The sequence below is a fragment of the Rhinolophus hipposideros genome, assembly GCF_964194185.1.
Source record: "Rhinolophus hipposideros genome assembly, chromosome: 14".
In the NCBI taxonomy this organism is placed as follows: domain Eukaryota; kingdom Metazoa; phylum Chordata; class Mammalia; order Chiroptera; family Rhinolophidae; genus Rhinolophus; species Rhinolophus hipposideros.
The window spans coordinates 45038414-45064967 of NC_138060.1; the positions used below are offsets into that span (position 1 = coordinate 45038414).

A 26554-nucleotide genomic window follows, 5' to 3' on the forward strand; every position below is an offset into this window, starting at 1 on the left:
AAACAGATAGAATATAACATTAATATTCTAAATTTTCTATACATATTCCCTAATTTTTATTAAAATCCAAACTCTCACTTCTTTTACATTTCAAAGTCTTTATGCAAAGAAAAATACTTTATTATGCTTAATTATCATTCTTCAAGCCAATAAGTATAGCTCTTAATTGATCCCAAACTTAATGCTTACTTCTCCATGATGATAAGCAGACATCTCAGCAACAGATCCAGCCAACTGGGCAACTTTTACTTCACGTTTATCATTCCTCTTGAAACAGGTAAATAAAACTTTTCGTTGGCCTGGTTTAAAGCCTAGTTTTAAAAAGAACAATCTTTTAGAAATATTACTCAAAATATAATTGTAATCTTTCTTTTAGTGCTCCATATATTCAAAAATGTTCCATATATTCAAGAAAGAAAAAGATATAGTTCGTTTTGAAAAATAACTGACTAAAAATAATTACTTAAGATTCTGTAACAAAGTGAGTACATTCCAACACCTTTTTATACCATTTCACTCTATTCCAAAAGTGAAGTACCAATTGAAAGACCACCTTCTGGTTTTACAGAACTGCTCAGCGGCACCAAACTTCTCTCATAGGAGATTCCAAATACTCCTATGCCCAAAATTTAAGTTGTAACCAAAGTAGCAACAAACTACCAATGCGTCTGTAACTATAATTAAAATAAGGATAACCTTTATAAATAAGGTTATTTATAAATAAGGTATTGTGGTAGTTAAGAATGCAGGCTTTAGAATCTCACCAATATGGATACTCTTCTCAACTTGGCCATTTAACATGACTGCACAAATTACTCAACCAGTAAGTCTCTGTCCTTATCAGTGTAACAGAAATAATTACCTTCCTAATAAGGTGATCATAAGGATTACATGAGATAATGTAAGCAAAGCACTCTACTTTCTTATCATTCTTCTTGCTCTAGACCAGCGGTGTCCAAACTTTTTTCAACGGTTTTTACCAAGGGCCATATGAGGTAAAATACACAAACAGCCTGGCCACTCACTTGAGGTGAAGTACGTATTGCCTCACCTGGTTTATTTAAGTAAACTAAATATATTTTTGGAATTTTCTGCAGGCCAATAAAAAATGGATTGTGGGCCGCAGTTGGCCCGCGGGCTGCAGTTTAGACACCCCTGCTCTAGACCAATGAGCATAGTAAGAAACTTTTCAGTATATGCTAGCTATCGTCATCACCATCGTGAGCCCAGAGCATTGTCGAAACAAGATGATAAATATGGCCCTTTTCCTTGAGAATTTTATAACCTAATTGAGGAGGCAAAATTAACACAAGTGAAATAATAGGCACACATTATTGGCATAGACGTTAAGGCAACTGAGACCAATTTAGACTGAAACTGTTAAAGAAGATTTCATAGAAGGGATGTACCTTAAAGCTAGAACTTGATGGCCAGGTAGAACCATCTACTTAGTAGCTGAAAAACCGAGGAACACAATCAACTAACTTGCTAAAAGTGACAAAATGAAAATTTTAAAGTTCTAGATAGAAGAACAAAATCTACTCCAGTTACCAGGTAGCAGTTTCTAAATTTTTTTTTGTCAAGTTAAATAAGTTAAAGTATTGAGGTATAAAGATGTTTTTAAAATTTAGTCTCTGATAAATATTTTAGACCTTATTAAAATCCCATTTTATTTATTTTAGGAAGTCTTCAATGAACTTTGGGCAAATAAAATCTGCCTTTAATTTTCCTGAAAAATTCAAAAAGAGCTTTAAAAGATTCAAATGAAGTAATAAAAAAGATTTCAGTCCTACTTAAATCTCTCTAAAGCAATTTCAGAATTTTAAAATTTATTATAAGGATACCTTAAAGTACATGAAATTAAAATACGAATGAAAAACATTTTTAAATGAAAGTTACTTACCATCAACAAGAGATGGTATAGATCTTTCATTGTCTGAGTTTGAGAAGAGAATCAATTCCTTGTTGATGAAATCATTGTACGTCAAATGCTTTGTTGCTGTACCATACAAAAATTGCTAAGAGAAAAGTTATAAAACAATATTGTCGTTATTACTACATCAATTGTAGTCTCTTTCTTTCTTCCCCCAGATCACCACTCTGTTTGACTAACCTCTGGTAAGCCATGTAACCTACGCTGTCTCCGATCTTCCATAAAATTTGTTAACCATTCTTTTCTGTCATCAATCTTCTTTTTACTGAATGCCTGAAAGATTTCAGTCAATGATTTCACACATTAAAAAAGCAAATAAGTTTCATTATAAAATTTATGAAGGCAAATAACTATTAGTTTCTGGAAATTAAGGGTTTTTTTCCCCAATATTCTTTTATCAAAAATACACTTGAACAGAGGTCTTTCAATTAAAGAATTATGAAAGCAAGGCATAATCAAAGTATTGGAGGTTGGGCAGAAACATTAAAATCAACTAGTTTGGGCATTAGAATTCAAAAGAGACTTATAGAAAACCAAGACTAGGAAGAAAGTTACAGGAGGTAGGGGGATAGACACTGGACAATTTTTTTTAAATTGGTTTATTACCAAGGTAATGGCAGCATCATCTTCAGGACCAGCGTATCTAAACAAGATGCGGTGCCTTTCCATATCAGCAAAATATTCCCTTGCTTCTTTAGATGTACTGGTACCCAACCCTGCACAATTTTAAAAATAAAAGTGAAAATAAGCCAGCCAGGGAAAGACAAATACTGTATGATCTCACTTATATGTGGAATCTAAAAAAGTTGCACTCATAGAAAGAAGGACTAGAATAATGGTTGCCAGGGGCTGGGGGAAGGTGGAAATGGGGAGATGTTTGTCAAAGGGCACAAACTTTCAGTTAAAAGATGATTAAGTTCTGGGGATCTAATGAACACCATGGTGCCTACTGTTAAAAGTATTATATTGTATACTTGAAAATTGCTAAGAGTAGATGTTAAATGTTCTCACCAAATAAAAAAAAAGTAACTATGTGAGATGATGGATGTCTTAACTAACTTGATTATGGTAATCACTGTACAATGTATATGTGTATCAGCTTATGCTGTACATCTTAAATATATACGATTTTACTTGCTAATTATACCTCAATAAATCTGAAAAAATATTTTAAGTGAATCATGAATATCAATGGCTGTTTAAAACCATTAGATGAAAAACTGATGGATCAAGTTGGCAACACCTGTACCAACTAATCAATTTTAGTAGAAAAAGAAAGACAAAATATATTACATGTCTCCTGACATAAGTATACAACACTGCCTAGTAAATGCTTTTGTCACATACATCTAATCCAAATCTGATCAAGCCTCCAATATAACTATCAGTTAACAGAAAATAAGGGGCAGAGGAACATGCTACATATTTAATGAAACTACAGGGATAATCAGCAAAGTCCAGAATGTGAGAAATTATACAAAACAATCCAACTTTTTGAACAAATAAATTGTAATTAAAAAGTATAAAAGGAGAAACGTTAAGATTTCAGACACATATATAAATGCAATGTGTGTGGACCTTGTTTGGATCCTGATTCAACAACAACAATAAAAACACCAAAAATATTTTTAATAAAATCAGGAGAATTTTAACACTGCATGAATATTTGAGGTTATTAAAGAAAGATATCACATAGTTATGGACATTTAAAAAATCATTTTACAGATACATATTAAAGTATTATAGAAATAATAAAATGTCTGGAAGTTATTTCAAACTAATGGCGTGGCAATGAGAAGAGTTTAGATGAAGCAAGATTGGCCACGAAAGAGTGATTTCTGAAGTGCATGGAAAGCCTACTATACTACTCTCTATACTACTCTGTATAAAATTTTCCATACGTAATTCTTTAAAAATCAGCAATAGCTATTTTTGAAATCTAAAAGAGATAGACATTTACAATATTTTATAACGCTGTCATAAAAAATATATTTATGTCAGTGTTAATATCACAAAATTTAAATATTTTAAAAAACAAACCTTTGTAGTATTTTATTTTCCAGGCTTTCTGGTTTTCTATATGTTTTTTCCACTCATCAAATTCAGGAATACTGTAGAATGAAAGTTCCTGCTTATTTTTGCTTGCCTTAAATTAATTAAAAAAATAATTAGTTTTTCTGCTATCCTTTAAGACAACAGTTGTACAACAGGCAACTTTTATACAACTTTATAATAAGTATAAAAATATATTAATGTAAATGGTACCTTTACAATTGGAGTAATGAACTCTTCAAGAAAACCATGCTTCAAAAGTGATGGCCAATTGTGATGGATGAAATTAATAAGTAAGCCTTTTATGTGAGAACCATCTTGATCCTAAATAAATGTTAGTAAAGAGTGCTATAATAATTTTATGAAATATATAACCAAATTTTAAAATGTATGAATGCAGCAAAGAGGCAAAATTCCATTCAAATTTCAGAACTACATTTTAAAAAACAGTAGATAATATTCTTTAGAAAAATCACAGTAAGAAATTTTCTTAAAATTCAAACAGAGAACATAGGTAATGATAGATTGAATCTTCCTATCATTACAAAATACATTGTTATATCTGTTTTATAGTTTACCCAGATTTCACTAAAAGAACGATTTAAGGATGGAAATACATCAAACATGTTTATAATGCCACTTCAGGAGGCAATGAAAGGCAAAATCCACGGAGAACAGGTATTTACAAGTCTTCCCCTGACATAAAATCAGCTAAATTTCTGCTTAAAACTATATAGCAGCTTATTCAGTTGAAGATTTTCTCTACAAATGCTTTTAATTAGAGTACAGAAGAGAAAAGCAGTTGGATGCATTTTCAATTTTCTAGTTCTTTACTAATTAATTCCCTTTAACTATTCAAGTCGTCCTAGTTTTTGTGCATCCCAAATTATGCCATCATATACAAATATTAACCATTATCCTAGTGGTCAATCTTTCTCACTTGTAATTTTCATCCTTTCCTTCTTACTTATACAACCCATGGTACTATAGTGTGTTCCACTCTTCTCATATTTATTACATTTTAAAACATTTTTTAAATAACTAACCAAAAAGATGACTATCCAATAAATTAGATAATGTAAAAGCGCTTCACACAAACAGTGCCGTTAAACAATGTTTCCTTCCCAGTTGATATATGATCACTTTCACTTGTACAATTTTGAAGCAAAACTCATGAAACAAAATATTAAAAGGATAATCTGAAAAACATTTGAGTTTTAAGTATGTGGCGACTATTACACCAACCTGATCAGTCATAATCATAATCTTTCCATAGCGTAAAGTTTTCAGAGATTCTGCATCATCATAACTTTTTTTGTATTGTAGACCAACTATTTTAATAATATTGTTTATTTCTGCATTTTCCATGATCTATAGATGAAGGAAAAAAATTGAAAGCATTTTAAAGTGTTGAAATATACAAAAAGTGAGTCACAATTTACATTTAAAAATTCAACTGTTGTTAGTTGGGCGGGGGGGAGGGGGTTGGGGATGGGGGGAAGGGTGAAGGGATTGGGGGGCGGCTGGTGACCACAGGATGGCCTCAGGGTTTTTTGAGAATTACTTTGGGGAACTTATTCAATAGTGTTTGGGGATTTTGTTGGGTGTCCGATGGACATGTGTCCTGTTTGGGAGACCACCTCAGGGATGCTGTGGATGCCTGGCCATGGCATTGTACACCAGAGACTGGACATTAATGAATGCCAACTATAATTTTATGTGTATAATGTGATGGCTCGGTGTGAGGTTGGGGTGGTGGTGGATGGGGGGAGGGGGGTTCACGGTGTGAGGGATGTAAAAATAAAATAAAATAAAACTATAAAAAAAAAATTCAACTGTTTTAGTAAATTATGAAAACGTCATATATATATATATGTGCGCATGTATACATGTATATAACAAACATATACCTGTTTATGAGAAGCTTCCCGTACGTTAAGAATTTTTCCCCTGAGTGGAAAGACTCCATATCTGTCTCGACCAATCACACCTAATCCAGACACAGCCAGCGATTTGGCAGAGTCTCCCTCTGTAAGTATCAGTGTACACTCCAGGGAATGTTTGCCACCTGAGAGAAATTTAAAAAGACATATACTCCACAACCTTAATTTTACCAATGAGAAAAATGAAGCCAGAAAAATTAATAATCACAATGGTGATAGCAAAAGACTGTAAGAGTCATCTTACATTATGCTCAGGGTAGTTTAAATACTAAGTATGTTTTAATTCCTATCCCCTGAAAATTAGTAACATGTGGCAATTTTACGAAGTAGAATTACACTCTGAACATAAAATCCTGTAGTCTAACTACATGTGGAAAATAAAAATTTTCTATAACTGGATAAAACTTAAATCTTAAAAAAAATCTAAATCTTACCAGCATCATTGGCATCATCCAGTTTGGGAATACCTTTGATTTTACTGTACTTTACTGATGAACACTTCTTGTTCAACTGAGTCTGCGCCTTAAATTTCACCCAATTCAGTATACTTTCTACAATGCCACAGTTAGAGGCCTAAAAATCAAAGAATAATGATATACAAACAAACAAGCCAAACAAGCCAGAAGTTCATACAGTTAGCTTAAAATTAATGTAATACTTGGAATCTGTGCAGTTATAAGGCAAAACAAAAATGGAAATGATAATAATAATGATACATGTTGAATTTTATTCTAGCTACAGTAAACCTAACTCAAGAAGCTATTTTACTAAAATATAAACACATGAAAAAAGGGCAACTTTACTACAAATGAAAAAATTCTATTATAATAAATTCCAGAGAAATATACATAGCTTTTATTACAAGTTAATTTTACTAAAATTAACACAGCAAAAGCTGATCCACCCATGAATTTACTAGCTAGTAAATTCTAGACACTGACATTTCTGATATTTCTCAATACAAAAATGTGAATTTTGACTTCGCTACGAAAAAAAGATTAACACGAAGAGAACATGAGGATAGACTCAAGAACTTAAGAACAGTACTTATCCTTTAAAATGTTGATGAGTATTTCAACATTATATATTGTGTGCCACTCTGCAGTTAACGTGACAAGATGTTAACCCAAAAAGGAAAAAAAATTAAGCACCTCCAAATTGGAGTTATTTTTCATCATCCTGGGTAGTCTGATTTTAGCTGTACGAAATAGTTTTCTGGATGTTTGAGATATAAAAAGAGGTAAAGTATATTGCCAAACCTAAACTTAATCTGAAAAAAAAACACGAAAAACTATAAAATCTAAAATCAAATCACTTCATAATGAGAACTTTTATGAGGGCAGACATTTGGGAAAGCATTAACATAGGATCATTTGTATTTAGAATTATGATCAGATCCAAAACTATATAAACTTTAAGCTAGAATCTCAAAAATAAGTTGTTTTTGTTTGTGAGAACCTACCTTTGAAATTCCAATAATAGATTTTGGTAAATATGTTGTCACTGTCGTAATTACACTCCTCCACCAAACTATAAACTTCCAAAGTGGAGGGCTGTAATTTATTCATCTTTACATTCTCAGTGCAAACACATTTGAAGGCATTCTGTATATGCTTATCTAACATGTTTATTGATGCTACTGCTAAACAAGGGAACTGAGGCAAATGTTGCTTATATACAACAGATTATAAGAAGCTATTAGCAGTAGCAAGGCTCAGTTATAAATCTAAGATTACTTACACTCTCAACTTGTTTCAGAAATGTTAAGGTGGCCTAAATATGTGCAAAGTAAAATTCTAAAATATGTAGAATATGGTAAATTTTATTACACACATTACCATAATTTAAAAAAAACAAACTATACAGGTAAAAATCAGTAGATCAAGTTGAAATGAGTAGAAAAGATGAAATCAGTAGTCCTATAAAGACCTGAACATTTGTTAGAGGGACATCTGGCTTTATACTATACTGGTCAATGCAAAGCTAAAAACACAATTAGCTGCATGATTCCCTGCTTTAATTCTTGGCAAAATAATCAATTGTTTGATGAAACAAAGTCCACCCTTTGAAGTTTGCAGAATTAAGTATGTTAGTTTGTAGTATAAGTATGCCTATACTACAGTTAATATAAGAGAAACTAATCACAAATAAGGAAAACTAAAACAACTCTCAATAACAACACTTAAAAAATAATACAAATTTTACTCACTGCTTTGAAAAATTTTTCTGACAGTTGGCATTTAGACCCAAAACTTTTGGGCTGCAGAGTCATGTTTTCTTTAGTCTGAGAATCAAAAGTTGGATTTTCGATAAGGCAATTAATAAAAACCCACATATGGTTTTTTACCTGTTGAAAACATACCAAAAAAAGTCAACATCAGAACAGATATTATTTAACAATTCAACAGAATATATAAAGCTTCACTTACTTGAAATGGTTTCACTGATACACCAGCTTTGTTCTTTTTCTTGACTACTTCAATCAGTTTACTGACAACTTGATCTACTACATAATCCACGTGCCGTCCACCCTAAAGAGGAAGAAAAAAAGAGAGAATACAAAATTTTCTATACTTAGGGTAGCAAAATACTTACGTATTTATTTTTTTCTAGAATGAGTATTTAAGTCTTCACAATACTGACTTTGTGAAGTCAGTATTATTAACCCCATTTCCCAGAAGAATAATATGAGTGTCAGAATAGTACAGTTGGGATTTAAACAATAAATGCCTTTTTGGCCATACAGCCAATTAGCCAACTTCATACAAAGTAAAAACAATTGCTTATGTTATATGTCCAATGGAGTTCATCAAGGTAATGAGAAAGTAAAAATAGCTTAAACTAAAAAAATCTGCCCTACTATTCATCAGATTAGAATAAAATACATAGATAAAGCCAGCTGCAAAGTTAACAGGAAACATTATTTCCCCTTAGGACACACTGCAGCTGTAAAATGTCACAACAACCTCTTTCCTTAGGTGACTATTGCTTTCCTTTCTTTATTTTTTTAAATTAAAATGTATTGGGGTGTTAATGGTTAGTAAAATTACATAGGTTTCAAGTGTTCAATTCTGTAATACATCATCTATATATCACATTGTGTGGTTTGTGATATTAAGAAAAAAAAAGCAACAATAAAAATACATATTTGCTTGTATATGCTAATAAACATGCCTATAAGTAAGAATGAATACCAAACATTACTTAATACTAAGAGGTGAGAACCATTTGGTCAGGAGACAGGAGTGGGAAAGATAATTCATAGTATACATTTTATCTATATTTTGTAAACAATGTGGTAATGTATTATGTGTTCTAAAACCTTAAATAAATATATTTATTTAAAATTGAAAAAAACACACAATTGAATAAAAAAGAGACAGTGAAGTAAGAATGAGTACTGTCATGGTGGTGGTAATGATACGCACAAGATTTAAACTTAGGGACTGTGGCAACCATTGTTAGTTGTCCATCCAACATCCATTCTCCTCTTTTACTTATTGACAAACCCAAATTTGTTTACTTCTAACTGGCAACATGCCCGATTAAAAAGATTCACCAATCTGGACTCCCTTGAAACTAGAGGTAGCCACTTGACTGAGTTCTACTCAGAGATGTTAGCGGAGGTGTACTGGATGGTGCTTCTGGGCAAACTATTGTATCCTTAATAAAAAGGGAGTGATTTAGTTGGCGTATGCAATTGTCCAACCCCAGTCTCTCTCCCTAAAATTTAGAAATGAGGTTCAGACATACAGCAGACATCCTAAAAGGCATGACAATGAAAGCCAGATGCTAAAGATGGCAGAAAAGAAAGCGAGGAAGAGCATGGGATCCTGATGACACTAGAGTTAGAGTACTAAGACTGCCTACCCCCAGTCCCTCGTTATAAGAGGAAAAATAAAACTATTACATGTTTATGCCACTGTACATTAGGTTCCTATTACATATAATAAAATTATAATGGATGCCAAGATTTCTGTTGACAAGAGAAAATGATGCTAGATTATAAAATACTGAACATTAAAAAACTTAAAACTTGAACAAGAGTGACAAAGTGATAAATCACAGTTTTATTTTGTTTTAGGGATACACGCTTATGTTACCTAATACTTTATTATGGTCAATGGATAAAAGCTTCTCAGTGAGAAAAATTTCATCTGATTTTAAAATCCAAAAACCTATAGAAGAGGCTTCAAAATCCTTAAAATGGCAGATAACACATTCTACAATCTGACTCCCAGATTCATCTCCTATTTGTCTTTCTTCTACATTCTAAATTCAGAATGCAGAATAAGGAATTTATCACTCCAAATTTCATAAAATATAAATTATTCAACTATAAACACCATATACTTATTTCTCAACGGATGTTAAATTATCACACAGCTATTTCACAGAAAACAAGCTTTCATTTTCATAAGTCAATTTTTGATTTCACAAAAGCAGATTTGAGGGGTTTTTTGCTGTTGTTATTGTTGGTTATTCTGCTGTTTTTAATGAAGCATTGTTCTACAAATGACACAGAAACAAAACAGAATTAGCAGACTTACTTTTGTTGTTGCAATACTATTTACAAAGCTGATTTGCTGGAATCCTTTTTCACTCAACGTGAGACAAACATCCCATCTTTCATTTGCAAGTTCATGAATAACTTTCAGGGCCACTCCAGTTTCATCCAATTTGTCTTTCACATAAAGATCTACATAACTTCGAAATCCATTTACCTATTAATTTGAAAAACAAACACCATAAACAATCTTATATTGGTGGCTCAATTAGGTGAACACTGTCACTTTTTATTTCCCCTCATTCACAACAGCTCTTAACTCTGCAGATCCAAACCTTCATGACTTTCCCCTATTCTACACCTTGATTTCTACACCCTTTAAAAAGCAATTCATTTTATATGTACTTGATAAAGAAAGGTTATGAATGGATAGCTGGACAGGTAAATTATTATAAAATCTTTCAAAAGTTTATGTCTTAAAAATGACAAAGTAGACTTCCAGTTTGAGTTCAGACATGGAGATGGCTGAAGAAAGGGGAAAAAAGAAAAAAAAGTTTCTCCCCTTACAAGAAAAAAGCTGGTCAGACAACAAATTAATTTTTCATGAACCCTCAAAAAAATTGAGATTACAGCACATCTGGCCACCTTGAGTCTGAAGAGAGGCAGATGTCTGTAGGAGACTCAAAACCTAAGCATTTGCTTAACTGGGGCAGAAGATGCCTAATGTCATATAAGCCAGTAGGAACATTAAACCAGAAATTTTCACAAATTGCTATAGGATAACTGTGGACTAATATGAGCGTATGAAGCACCTGAGGGTGTAGTCGTAAGGAGTTACTACTCTTTTTCAGGCTTTTCCTCCAGGAGTCCCAGCAGGTTCTCACAGGGAAGAGGGAATCTAGAAAATGTTCCCCCCATGGTATTGGCGGGAGAACAGCAGCCACTGGGAAGTCCATTCAGAACCCATCTTCCCTACCAATAAAACTCTTAATTTGCCTGGGGAAGGATCGTACTGGAGAGCATCGGTGACACAGCACTGTAGGTGGAAGAAAGTAATTCTACCCAGTCCTACACCATTCTGCCTCTGTATCATTTAAGTTATAAAAAATAAAGATATTCTGCAGAGCAGGGAGCTTCGAGGATACTGAAAGAAAACACTATTGGATAACTGCTGCAGCCAGGGGAAGAAAATAGAGGGCAGAGGAAAAATCTCTACCTCTAGAGGAGGGATAGAAAAATCTGTAAAGGCCAAACCCTAAGACACAGTCCCACTGTGCACTCCAAAGTCTGAGATGTAATCAGACATGAGAGTTTCCCACAACCCACCATCATGCTAACAGGCCTCAAATAATAACAGTGGGTTTCAGCTGGGAGAGATCAAAGAGACAGACCCTACTTGAGAGACAGCTCAAAGGGAAGGCCCAAAGCAAAGATGAAAGATAAAAACAAGGAAGAATTTGAAGTCTCTGGTGCCCACAGCAACAAACCAGAACACTAGTAACTACAGCAACAACCAACTGCAAAATATGGCTCATTTCCTATATAGATGAACATAAATCCTTATACTAAAACTTATTTACTCATTATCTACTACCCTATACAACATAGCTGATTTTCGAAAAAAAACTCAGAAGGCATGCCAAAAGGTAAAAAGTTTAAAAAGACAAAGCAATCATCAGAACCAACCTCAGATACGTCACAGGTATTTTAACTATCAGAGCATTTAAAATAACTATGATTCATGTTAAAGGCTCTAATTGAAAAGGTAGACAACATGCAACATAAGCAGAGAGATGGATGCTATAAGAATCAAATGGAAATGCTAGGAATCAAAAACAGAAGATATGAAGAATGCCTTCAGCAGGCTCATCAATAGCCTTGACACAATAAAAGGAAAAAAATCTGTGAAATTAAAAATAGGGCAATAGAAATTAACCAAACTGAAACACAAAGAGAAAACAGAGTAACTAAGGCAGAGGAAAACATCCAAGAGCTTAGGACAATACCAAACCATATAACATATGCATAAATAGAATACCAGAAAAAAAAGAAAGAATAGTGCAGAGAAATATTTGAAGAAATAATGGCCAAATTTTTTCCACAATTAGTGAAAGACACCAAACATGAGATCAAAGAAGCTCAGAAAACACCAAACAAAATAATGCGAAAACACACATACACACAAAAACACATACACACTGAAGCATACCATACCGAAAACAACAAAAACAAAGAAAAAAATCTTCAAGGCAGCCAGAGGAAAATGAAACACCTTACCAACAGAGGAAGAGGAAGAAGGATATGAACTACAGCTGACTTCTCATCAGAAACCATGCAAGCAAGAAGACAACGGAGTGACATCTTTAAAGTATTGAAAGAAAAAATAACTGTCAACCCATAATTCTGTATCCAGTGAAATTCTACAGCCTTTGAAAGTGAAGGAAAACAAAGACTCTCTCAGACAAAAATAAACTGAGGGAATTTATTGCCAGCAGGTCTATCCTACAAAAAACGTTAAAGAAAGAACTCCAGGCAGAAGGACTATGATTGAGATCAGAAACTTAAATCAACATCAAGAAATTAAGAGCACTGGAAATGGAATAAAGGTAAAAAATAATCCTTTATTGTACTTTTAACTGCTCTAAAGTATAAATGACTGCTTAACGCATTAACAGCAATATCTCTAACGGGAAAAATTTCTGCCATCATTTTTTTCAAATGTTTCTTCTGCCTCATTCTCTTTCTTCTTCTTCTCCTGGTGTTTACAGCATATGCAAAAGTGAGAGATATGATGACAATGACACAAGAAATGGGAGGGAGATCCTGAAGATACACTGTTATAAAGTCCTTTTGCTCCATATGAAGTGATACTGATAAATTATTTGAGAGTGGACTAAAATTATTTACAAATGAACTTATAAACCGTAGATAACCACTGAAAAAGTTTTTTAAAAAGATGTAAGTAAACAGAGATGGTAAAATGGAATCATCAAAAAAAATTGCTTACTTAAAACCAGAGAAGGAAGAATAAAAGGAAATAAGAAACAAAGGACAAATACGGTGAATAGAAAACAGCTAGCAAGATGGAAATTTTCATCCAAATATATCAATAATCACTTTAAATGGAATCATCTAAACGAACTGGTTAAAAGAAAGAGATTAGGTTTAAAAAGATCTAAGTATAAACTATAAGCCATCTACAAAAGCATAAGCTATTTAGCTAACCAAGCATTAGCTATTTCAGATGACACTTACAGGCAATTTCTTTCCATTAAACATGACCTTGACCCCTTTGCATGAACCAGCCAGATCATAAGCTCTTCTAGTCATGAGGGCCACAATATCCTTGTCAAGTTTTTCCATCTTAAATTTGGACAGATCTGGTTGGAATGTTATGCATGTGTAATCTTCACCATCAAAATGTTTAATTTTGGCTTCAGAAGTCTTCATCATATTATTCATCCATGTCTTTAAAAGGAAAGATATTCAAATATTTCTTTAATGCTTTTGTATTTTATAATACATAAAGACTCAGTTCATGGAACACATTTACCACACAACTACATCCATTTTCAGCTTCACAACAAAACAAATTATTTAAAATTATACTATTAAAGATGAAAAAATTTTAAATACTACTATTATGACAACCTAATGTTGAAAATAAACAAAATAAACTGCACAACTTTATACACTGTTAATAAATTTCAAATTCTTTAACATGACCATATAGAATTTTACAAAAATAAATAGGCATGATGTTTTCCTGAAAAAATTATTTTAGTTTATTTAAAATTTTAAGCTATTTTCAAAGGCTTACAACAAGGGTAAAATAAAATTTTGAAATATGAATTCCATGAATCAAGGAATTTTTTCAAACATTCTAAGTAGATGCATTTCAGCTGGTCTTTGAGGTTCAGGACACTGTCATTAATACTTAACTAAATTAAAAGAAAAATCTTAAAGTATTTTGTTTTAGGAATGGGAGAAAGATAGGCTTATATAAAACCTCACAGGCATTCTGAAGTTTTTTTTGCTCTGTGATTTGTTTAAAACTTTAAAATAAATAAATACACACACACACACACACACACACACACACACACACACACACATCACTGTAATTTCCCTAAGGTTCTATTATCTTAGCAAAGCAACAAAACATGAGTATTAAAAGAAAAAATAAAGAAATTAAACTCATTTCTATCATACCTGCTTAAAACTATGTTTGTATTCTTTGCAAGCAGTTTCTACTGTAAACTTTGTACTGAAAATATTACAAAGTTTTGCACCATAACCATTGCGACCACCTGTAAGAACAATTAAATGTGAAGGTTTAATAAAAATAACTTTAAAGGGACTTAGTTAACTAACCTAGTATAGGGCAGGTCTGTACAAAACAGTTTCACTTACTGCATTATCTTACCAATCATCGATTGAATATTTCAGAGTATAAATTGTTTTCTTTTAAAGAAAAATACAATATGATTTAGCACATATAGTAGTATAATTAAAATACGTATTCTGTAGATTAATTATCTTTGTCACAATTTTTTAAAAAATTAAGCTTGGTATCTCCTATAATCCAGTAAGTCTATGTGAATATGAAATCTGAGCTTTCTAACAAAATCACTTCTCTACTACAAAATTTTAATCTATTATCACTTCCTAGAGCCTTGATTTTGAAAAACAACAAAACAAAACAAAAAACTATCAACCTACTTGGGAAAACATTTGGTCTGCTCAAAGCATTTACAACTCTATAAATAGAGTTAGATTTTCAATCTTGATCCTCTTTAAAAAAAGAGTTTAAAGATAATTTAACTGATACCAAAAGACATGGTGCTTATTGAGTAAAAAAAACTCATGTATACAGGAATCACACATCTTACTTTCATCAGCTAACTCAAAACTCAAAGTGTCAGCCAGGTTAGAGTTCCAGGACTTTTAGCATATATAAACGCACTATCAGAGTTAAGCTTTTAAACTGTCTCTGTTAGACTATACTCAAAACAATACTTATATACATGATAGTTTTTTACAGATATTAATTCTGAAAATAATTTTTTCTCACAACTATACAGTGTTCCTCTTTTGTCATATTTTATATAGGAGCAATAAGAGATTTTAATAAAAATTTTGATGAGCCATTTGGACTTTACCTGTTACTTTTTTCTCATCATCGTCATAGTTACTGGATGTTAAAAGCTGTCCAAAAATTAATGCAGGAACATAAACTTTCTCTACTTTGTGTTCTACTACTGGAATGCCTTTTCCATTATTCCAAATGCTTATAATGTTAGATTCACTGTAAATAAGCAGAATTTAGAGCTTAGTTTAAATATATATTAATTAATTTCCATTAAAAAGTAAAGTAATCCAGAATAAATCTGAATGATTATAATCAAAATACCAGTCATTACCAATTAGAAGACACTCATCTTTCAAGAAACTACTTGCTGAGGACACACATTTCTATCTCTGAGTTATAATTCAAATTAGGATCACTAAGATCTGCAAGTAATACTGCAAAATTTCTCAGGAAAAGAAACTCTTCTCAATCTCCCAGAAAACCGTAACAGCAGTGAGGCTTTTACAAGAAGTCAGCCAGAGATTCCATTTTATTTTCACGTACATTAGCCATGATCTTCCTGCTTCATTCTACCACTATACCACCTGTGAACCACAAGCTCTGCAGAGCCAGCAGCCATTGCCATTTTTATTTCCTACCTAACTGCTGCAGCAGTGTAGACGAAAAAAGGACAGCCAGCCTGAACTGTTTTCTATTCTCAGCCTAAACATCAGAGGGTTGCTTGTATTGTGGCAATCATTGTCATAAATTTTTTTTAATGGTTTTAAAATATGTATATTTTACCCATTTTAGGTCTTTTAGGTTTTCCTACCACAAAGCCATCCATTTTAGTCCTGAATTATGGTATGGAGTAGATGCTTCTGCAGCTAATAGGAACTTGACATTGGCAAGTCCTGATGGAAAATATTACATACCCTATTGAGTAGTATATACTATAATAACTTTACCAATTTAACAGCCAAATTTGCAAAGAAACATAGCTTCATAACCAACACTGAGAACTGGCTTGAAAAGCTATCCTTTACCAATCTGATTCGCAATTGTTCTTAGAGACACTGTTTCACTCACACATATATACCTTAATCTCTTAATAAATTAAAAGTATTTATTACAACTGAAAAATATTGTTATAAAAGCCAAAATGAATAGCAAAGATTCAAGGGGAAATTAATTACATCAAAAAAGTTTTAATAAAACTAAAAAACAACTTTTAATGCACTATCTTCTTTCCTCAAATCAGTAATCAACTTTTCTTTCCCTCACTCTCCAATATGAGTTCAACTCTCTGAATCTCTTAAGCTCAAATTTCAATATCATTTTTTTATTCATATCTCTTGATCATTCTCTAGTCATTAGTCATCAAGACTTATTAGTCTGTCCTATTAGATTCATTTCATATCAGTATCAGTTCTTTCATTCCAAATACCAGTATATAAGTCTAGACAGACTAATATTAACTTAAATATTGATTACTGCAGTAGTCTTTGGCTAGCCACTCCCTTTAAACATATTCTGCCTACCAGTGATGGACTTACTACACCTTTTTTTTTATAACCCTTTTTTGCTCCAGAACATAGAAGCACTTCTACCTTTTCTATAAAATCAAGCTTAAAAGTCCTCTACTACATGTTCAAGGCCCAGTATCTATATCCCCACTTATTGTCATAAACGATAAGTATTCTGCAACATGCATCCTATTTTTTCCCTCAGATCTTTCATTACTCATCCATGTTAATTCTAAATTCTTCCATTTCTTTGTTTATTGGCATTTCCCTTGACTATAAATGTCTTTTCCCTCTCTAGCCAAATTTTACCCTACCTTCGAGGGTCGGTTTATGACTTCAGTTCTCCATTAAGCCTTTTACTCAGCCTATAACAATGTTTCACAACCCTCCGTACATTGAGATTAGCAAAATTCTAAATTATTTAATGGGGACCTCAGGAGATAATTAGGTTATCTCATCTGTGGGTAAGCACTGTCTACAGGATACACAGCTAAATATTTAAGTATTTAACAGTTTCAAATTGCCTATGGTACTTTCACTGTGTGCCCTATCTCCAGAGATAAAAATGGTGGGCCTTAGGAATAAGGAATAAGATCTTAGATCTCAGGAATAAAACTATTAAACTATAGTTTTAGACTTCCAAATAGTTCCTAGGTTGGGCTTAAAACCTGCAATTTATTAAGTATTTATTTTCATGTTAGAGAAAAATCTTAAAATCATGCTGATTTACTAATGAAATTACAAAGGATAAAGTAATGTAATATTTTACAAAAAGCATGCTAATGAAAACAGGATAAATGTAACAACTATATTTCTAATTTACAACTTTATTTTCACTCTGCCTCAGTCCTGAAGATAACCACCATCGTAAGATCTAGTTAGCTGAGCACGTGCTATAATATCTTATAATATTAGCAATTCCTAATTTACAAATGATATTATAATAATGGAAAAGCTCAAATGCCAGTCATGAAAAATAAATTTAACCCATAATGTACGTGGAGTAGTACTGGAAATAGCCCATAGCTTTGAGTCTCAAAGCACAGTTAATAAAAAAAAATCAAGTGATTACTCTAGCAGCTGAAACAGCATCCATGGCATCAAAGAGGAAAAAAAATGGTTTCCAAGAGCTCACATAAGAAACTACTTTGGGGGAAAAGATCATGAATGAGAGAGCAAACTGTAAAACTATAGTATTCTGGCTATAAGAGGCAAAAATAACAAGGGCTCAAACAACAGGGAAGCAAAGCAGTACTAACTGTATACATTATTCATCTGAGGAGAATTCCTAAGTTAGGGACTATCTGAATAAAACAACTTAGTATAAAAAATTAAACGAAATATACTTACGGATCAATAGAAACTTTAATACAGGTCATGTTCTTATCCCTCTGTTTATTGTCAGCTGCATTAACTACAAAATTAAGTATTTCAATGAGTTATCAAATATGTAGTTACATAAATAGATGGACACAACTACATTGCATCACTACTTAATATAAATATTTGCATATGGTAATACTTAATGAAAATAGTTACTGCTAACTTCTAATACAAAATCTTATTTTCCAAATAATATTCTTAATTTTTATATCACACCAAATTACCGTCATGTCTTCTACCACAAAACAAGGTGAGGGGGGACCTTGTGATATATAAAAACAAATTAAATAAGAACAAACATCCGCAGTTTACAACTCCCTACTTCAGGTCTAAAAGAAAAAAATTGGATTTAATTACATTTTATCTTGGTAACAAACAACTACTTTCTCTTGATTTCCTTCAATAAATTAGTGATTTTATATAGACAGATTGAGCTGAAACCAATCAGTTATTTTTGAATTACAAAGGCAGTCTTTAGCATCCTTAGAAATCTTTAAATCCTATGCACTATAACTGTAAATATATTTGTATACATTAACCACTGCTTCAGTAAAATTTAAACATAAACTAGTTTTAAAATTAAACTGAATCATAGAAGGAATATGTTCCTGACAAACACTATGTAACCTAAAAGTAAAACTGGGTGGATAGTTGGGAGGCAAGAGTGAAAGGTGCAAAATATAAGTAAGTGGTTTTACTCTCCTATCCTTTTTTCCAAAGATCAACACAACTTTGCTGTCTAAGAAACCTCAAGTGGCATTGATGAGGTGGCAGTGCAATCTCAGGTTCTTAGCTAAAAACATTTCTAAATGCAAGCATTCCCTAGGAGTCAATTTGGCATTGGAATTTCATCGTGATTTAATTAATCATGTGATTTGTAGAGAGATCATTTAGAACAGTGGTTGTCAAACCTGACTGCTCAACAGAAATGCCTGATTTGTTGGTGAAAAACACAATTTTACATGTCTCACCTCAAACTCACTGAATCTGCAAGGCTCAGGCCCTGTAACATGCTCCCCCAGGTGACTGGGATACAAGCAACTCTCAGATGATTGCATATACAGGACTACTGGCCAACTTTGGGATTACTAATCAAATCAACACATTCATTTCACAGATGAACAATTAAAACACAAAGATATGAGGCACAGATATGAAAATACTACAAGTTATATAATTTTCTGGAGAACATTATAGTCAACATAAAAGCCAGAGATATGCCTTTAAAATTTACACTGTAAATCTGCTCATATGTATATATATATATACACATATATATATATATATATACACATTATACTGACATCAACAGAAACAGATGCATTAACTGCATTAATTCTTAAGCAAGTACTCACCCAAGATTTCATCAAAGATCTTGTATAAACCTGGCACAAAAGTAACCTCTCTGCAATTCATTCCTACATCTTCATCATACACCCACATTAGCTGCATTGAGAGAAAAATTCAAAAGGACTCATGTGGTAAAAAAATGTTTACCATCAGTTTTACACAGTATAAACCCACATCTGTCATTTAAATACTTAGACCTTCAAGTAAAAGAACATATACTTCAGTCACAATCAATCTTACTGTATTCATATTCAATTTAAATAAGTTCAATATTGAGAAATTGTGCATTTTGTATCGTCCATGTTCTTATTCATACATAAAGTCAGCTTTAATATAATGCAACAATTCTTGAATTGTTAGAAACAGTATTCAAATAAAATAGGAAAAAAACAAAAAGTATCTTATATTTACTTTACATCTTTACTTCAAGTGTATATTTTTCTACTGTATAGGAACACAGAGTAAAATAATATGAACACAGCATGACTTTGGAGTCAGAAACCAGCTTTGAATCTCATCTCTTACTAGCTGAGAGATCTGAGCAAGTTAAATTTATTTAAAGTTCAGTTTCCCGATCTATAAAATGGAGGTAACAGTACCTACTTCCCAAAACTATTAGAATCAAACAAGAAATATGTGTAAGCCAAGTCCATAGTATTAAATAATAATTAGTGTGTATGTATAAATTCTAGAATTTAAAGTAAACCACAGCATTCATGAACATAAGCACTGTGTTAAAAGTGCATATCCTCTATACTTTTTACCTCTGATAATTTTTTATCTCCTAGTTTTGTTTTGGTTTTTTAATCTCTAACAAGAAATAAAGACATTTCTCTCTCTCTTCGGTTCCTCTCCCTATTTTGCTTATGCCCACAGAGAGAAAAAAATTATGTACTTACAAAGCATATAATCACAAAATTTTTATTAAAAAATAGATATAAAATACACATTTAATTTCAATAAAATTTAAAAATAATTACCTGTGTCAATGGCTCCACTGACCCAATGTATGTATCAGGACGAAGGAGAATATGTTCAAGTTGTGTCTTTTTCTGATACACTCTCTCAACAGACATCTTCTTTGAAGAATCATTTCTGCTGGCAGCTTCTGACTCTTCCTTTTTTACAGCATTGTTCTGATCAAAAAGAGTCTAAAATTAACCAAAAAATCAAATTTAAATAACCTACCAAGGGGTAAACTATAATGTATATGGACACACGATATAGGTTTTCTTTTTAATGACAAAATTATCTTTCAGGCTCACTAATTTTTAAGTCCTAAGAAAACAGTCTATTTACTGACAGTCTAGTTATTTTTATAACACTGTGTGAAACTGCAGTTTTGACTGAGCCCAAAACATAGGTATACTAGCTAGAACAGCCTTCATCTATTCAATCCAGAAATATACACATTTCCCAATTCTGTAAGATACTAAGTTAATTTTTGTCGTCCGCAAAAGTACACAGTGAATGTGAGTTCTATTATGGGTTCACAATGACTGAACGTGGCTGGTTGCAGAGGTCCCCAAAACTTCCAGATGTAAGTTCCCTACCATTAAGGTACTGAAGACTATAGTAAAGAGTGGGCCAAAGTAACCTACATAAAATAGTAACCTATGTAGTTAGTATACACTGATATGGCTGACGACACTAAGCACGGTTTATGAAATCTCAGATTTTACACTTTTGTAGGTCATGTCATTAACTACTTTACATTTTGGCGATAGGTGCCCCATTACTGTGGCACTCTATGATTCCAGTTTCTCTGCCAGTCCTAATTCTAGCCATTCCTACAGCAAGCAGATAAGGATCCGAAGTTCAAATTCCCATGGTCTGCAGATTTCTTAAGAGCAGCAGAGAACACGCATCTCTCCCTGGAAACCTTACACACGGGTATGGAAAACGGGTAAAAACGCTACCTCACTCCTTTTTCAAACATTTACAACTTTTTCCACATCTCCTTAATACCAATCGCCACCTCCTCCTCCCAAATGGAGGCAAGAATAAGGAATGTTTGGCTTGCACCTATCAGATTCCTATCAAGTACAAAAAGTTGTCTTCTTGCTTGGATAATGTCTCAAAAATCAGAATACATTTGAAATGTAGTTAGCTTTATCAGATTACTATCTATAATTTTCTCTGGAAATAACATAAATAATTAGAAAATAAAATGTTTAAAACATATTGCCACACTTGTTGACAAATTAAACAATGCATTATTGGGGATTTTCAAATTATAAGAAAATCACCAAATACATAAAATCTATTTTAAAATATTAATCTATTTTATGTACTTCTGCAGTACTGCTAACCCCTAGGAAAAGAATATAGATTTCATACTTATCCAAGCCTCGACCTTTATGAATACTTGTCAACCACCAGATGAAAAAAATAAACACAAAAAACTTCTCAACCACCAAAAAAGAAAAACATTCCAGTAAAACAAACTCCTTATTTTAGAATAAGTATGTACCAAGATCATTTTGTAAAAACAAAGATTCTTCTTGCAGAGTTGTCACCTAAGATATAGCAATTTGGGGCAACCATCCATAGTTCCTGTTTTTCTGTGGGAGAATGAATTGCTGCCAAAGAGGAGAAAGGAGATGACTGCCAGTTGGTGCTAAAAAAGAACTGAGCCACTCGTTCACATAATCAGCACAGAAAACCTCACCATCACCAGGCAAACAAGAATGAAACTAGCAAAAGCTTTAGGAACAAGTCTCTTCTCCTGTCTCCTACAGGATCCCCTGACTTCACATTACCCTTTTGTAACATCTCCTCCCCTTTTTTCCCCTCAAGGCTGCCATGCTTAATGTCTGTTTTAGCCATATTTCACCCATATAACAACGGAGAAGGCCATGCTATCTACCCACCATTAATGAAAAAAAAAAACCACAATTTGTTTTCCATCTATGCTCCTCCAGAAATGTCCTCCCAAAGAGAAGGACAAGGGGAGGTAGGGAAGATGAGGGATACTTAAGATCATAGGAAATGCTAAAATGTCAACTGTGAAAATTAAAAAAAAAAACAAAAACTCTTTCTCTAGAAGTCATCAAAATCTGAAAGAAGCAAAACTGTCACTATTTGCAGATGGCATGATATACAGAAAGCCCTAAAGACCTCACCAAATACTATTAGAATAAACAGATTCAGTGAAGTTGCAGAATACAAACAATATACAAAAATCTGTTGAGTTTCTATACACTAATAACAAACTATCAGAAAAAAATTAAGAAAACAATTCAATTTACACCTGCATCAAAAAGAATAAAATAGCTATTAATAAATTTAACCAAGGAGGACAAGACCTGTATGCTGAAAATTACAAGACAATGGTGAAAGAAACTGAAGACATAAATAAATGGAAAGATTTCCCATGCTCATGGATTGGAAGAATTAATATTGTTAAAATTTCCATACTATCCAAAGCAATCTACAGATTGCAATCCCTATCAAAATCTCAATGGCATTTTTCGACAGAAATCAAACAAAGATCAACTCCAAATGGATTAAAAGACTTGAATGTAAGACCTAAAACAATAAAACTCATAAAACATAGGTGGTAAGCTTCTCGACATGGGTCATGGTGATGATTTTTAGGATATCACACCAAAAGCAAAGGCAACTAAAGCAAAAATAAACAAGTGGGACTAAATCAAACAAAAAGGCTTCTGCACAGCATCAGAAACCATCAACAAAATGAAAGGGCGACCTATCAAAGGAGAAAATATTTGCAAATCATGTATCTGACAAGAGGTTAATATCCAAAATACATAAAGACTAATACAACTTAATAGCAAAAAAAACAAACAATCCAATTTAAAAAATGGATAGAGAATCTGAATAGATATTTTTCAAAGACATACAAACGGCCAACAGGTACATGAAAAGGTGCTCAACATCACTAATCATCAGGGAAATGCAAATCAAAACCACAATGAAATATCACCTTCAGAAGGCTACTCTCAAAAAGACAAGAAATAAGTGTTGGTGAGGATGTTGCGAAAAGAGAATCCTTGCGTGCTGTTGGTGGGAATGTAAATTGGTACAGCCGTTATGAATAATGGTACGAGGATTATTCAAAAAATTAAAAATAGAACTACCATGTGATCCAGAAATTTCACTTCTGGGTATTAATCTGAAGAAAATAAAAACACTGACTCAAAAAATATGTAATCCCATGCTTACTGCAGGATTATTTACAATAGTCAAGAGATGGAAGCAACCTCAAGTGTCCATCAATAGATAAATGGATAAAGAAAATGAGAAACACACGCACGCACACGCGCGCACACACACACACACACACAAAGGAATATTATTCAGCCATTAAAAATAATGAAGTCTTGCCCTTTGTGACAATATAAATTGTCATAATGGCCTTGAGGTCGTTATGCTAAGTGAAATAAGTCTGAGAAAGGCAGATAATATATGATCTCACTTATGAGGAATCTAAAACAAAACAAAAAACTAACCCATCGATACAGAGAACAGACTGGTAGGTGCCAGAGGTGGGGGAGGGGAAAAGGGGTAAAGGTGGTCAAAAGGTATGAACTTCCAGTTATAAAATGAGTAAGTCCTGGAGGTATAATGTACAGCATGGTGACTACACTTCACAATACTGTATTGTATATTTGAAAGTTGTTAAGAGAGTAGATCTTAAAAGTTCACATTACAAGAAAAAATGTAACTGTGTAGTATGGATGTTATATATTAGGTAGGTGCAAAAGTGACTGCGGTTTTTGCAATTATTTTTAACCTTTTAAACCACATTACTTTTGCACCAATCTAACAACAGACTTACTGTGGTGATTATTGCTCAGTATAAAAAAGTACTACTTCTGAAACAAATAAAAATACTTACCACTGGATTTTAAAAAGGAACGTGTGTGTGTGTGTGTGTGTGTGTGTGTGTGTGTGTATACAGCCATCGGAGAGCTTACCAAGCATACCAATCACCCTGTTTCCCAGAAAACAAGATCTAGCCAATCAGCTTTAATGCATCTTTTGGAGCAAAACTTAATATAAGACCCGGTCTTATATTAAGTTTTGCTCCAAAAGACGCATTAGAGCTGATTGCCAGGCTCAGTCTTATTTTGGGGGAAACACGGCATTATAGGAATTATTTGAATAATCTCAATTAATCCTCATAAGAGCTCCATGAAGTAGACACTATTATTATAATTCACTTTTTACAGATAAGGAAACTGAGGTTGGAGAAGTTAAGTGTTTTCCAAAAGCTAACAAAGCTGGTGCTTGAAGAAGCTGAATTCTGAAACCAGATAATCTAACTGCATAGCCTATATTCTTAAAGAGCATTAAGCTATACAAAATTGATACACTTTGAAAAGAAAATGTACTCCCTAGATCTTTGTATAAATGCGAAAGGTTAGTAGAAAGTGATACAGGTATATCCCAGAAGGCTTTCTTTATCCTGTCATATCAGGGCCTAAAAAATGAGTTGTTTTGGTTTTTAATGTTTCCAAACAGTGGGACAGTATAAATGATGGTTAAGAACATAAACCTGGTTGAAATCCAGCCTTTGCCTTAGCCATGTCCCAACATTTTATCTAATTTCTTGACCTGTTTCCTACTTGCCAAATAGCAACGATTACACTGACCTCACCTTTTCTTTAAAATGAGGTTCTATTTGTATTAAGATTTAAAAAAAGGAGGCCTGTTTTTAAAAAACATACTTTGTAAAATGCAACTGTTGCCACCACCTAAGTATTGAATAGATCTGAAACATACTTCTATTCACAAAAGTTAGCAGAGTTTATATAGATTGTTTCTAAATACTGATTGCTTCTAAATATTTGAGAATGCATCTAAAGAACATTGCTACCTGACCACTTACTTGTCCTTATGATTACAGAAGAATGCTCAAGAAGTTAGTATGTTGATTATACAACTTGTTAACAATAACTGAAGTTGGATTAGATATCCCCCCTCTTTGCTAAACATTATAAAGGATACGAACAAGAAAAATACATGGTCTCTGACTACAGGAGTTTATAACCTAATTGTTAAGACAAAATTATCACCCATGAAAGTCACATTAAAAAGAAACATTTGTTTTATGATCCATAAGAATAACAGAAAAAGATGAGTATAAACTTGGAGGATAAAAGGTTGGTGAGACACTGAACTACCCTTGAAGAGTAACTAAGATTTAGACTGGTAAATAGGAAAAAGAGGAATTCCTGATGGATGAAAAGCATGCGAAGTCAAAGTGACAAAAATGAACATGACATGCAAAAGACCGTGAAGAGATAAAGCTAACTACAAGGATTATACGAAATATATATCAATTGGGAAGGCACATAATTTATGAAAGAATTGGCTTGAAAATCTGACTGAGTAGTTTAGTGTAGACTTGCAATAATGAGCCACTAAAGCAAGGTTCTTAATATAAATCTTTAAACAATATTTAAATGTATAGTTATGTATCCTGAATTAGAAATATTTGCAGTAAAACAGTTTTATATTTCATTAAATTTTACTTTTAAAATACAATGTTAATTGTGGTTTTATATTTAAAAAATAGATGTTTTAGAAATAGATACTGAATCTACCCCAAAAATATAAAAGCATTTCTTTATAGAGACACGTGTACTCCACTGTTCATTGCAGCTTTGTTTACAGTGGCCAAGACATGGAAACAACCAAAATGTCCTTCGATAGATGAATGGATAAAGAAGTTGTGGTACATATACACAATGGAATACTATTCGGCGTTAAGGAAAGATGATATAGGAGCATTTGTGACAACATGGATGGATCTTGAGA

The 26554-nt window shown here is 32.7% G+C and overlaps 1 protein-coding gene across 3 annotated transcripts in view; it reads right to left on the bottom strand.

Moving 5' to 3' along the window:
- TOP2B (DNA topoisomerase II beta) overlaps positions 1 to 26554 on the bottom strand; it is a 53847-nt gene that overhangs the window by 23488 nt on the left and 3805 nt on the right. For 2 of the 3 annotated variants that reach the window (XM_081071629.1, XM_081071628.1), the window contains exons 2-19: positions 20746 to 20901; positions 19771 to 19861; positions 18383 to 18446; positions 15598 to 15743; positions 14648 to 14745; positions 13691 to 13903; positions 10479 to 10652; positions 8358 to 8459; positions 8138 to 8275; positions 6363 to 6501; positions 5896 to 6053; positions 5231 to 5356; positions 4199 to 4309; positions 3974 to 4079; positions 2540 to 2649; positions 2114 to 2206; positions 1904 to 2018; positions 190 to 311 (exon numbers count right to left, since the gene is read on the bottom strand). In XM_081071629.1, coding sequence (XP_080927755.1) covers positions 190 to 311; positions 1904 to 2018; positions 2114 to 2206; positions 2540 to 2649; positions 3974 to 4079; positions 4199 to 4309; positions 5231 to 5356; positions 5896 to 6053; positions 6363 to 6501; positions 8138 to 8275; positions 8358 to 8459; positions 10479 to 10652; positions 13691 to 13903; positions 14648 to 14745; positions 15598 to 15743; positions 18383 to 18446; positions 19771 to 19861; positions 20746 to 20841 — 2202 coding nt within the window. In that variant the 5' untranslated portion in view covers positions 20842 to 20901. Of the gene's footprint in view, positions 1 to 189; positions 312 to 1903; positions 2019 to 2113; positions 2207 to 2539; positions 2650 to 3973; positions 4080 to 4198; positions 4310 to 5230; positions 5357 to 5895; positions 6054 to 6362; positions 6502 to 8137; positions 8276 to 8357; positions 8460 to 10478; positions 10653 to 13690; positions 13904 to 14647; positions 14746 to 15597; positions 15744 to 18382; positions 18447 to 19770; positions 19862 to 20745; positions 20917 to 26554 lie in introns of all 3 variants that reach the window. The other variant, XM_081071627.1, reaches the window with a different exon arrangement.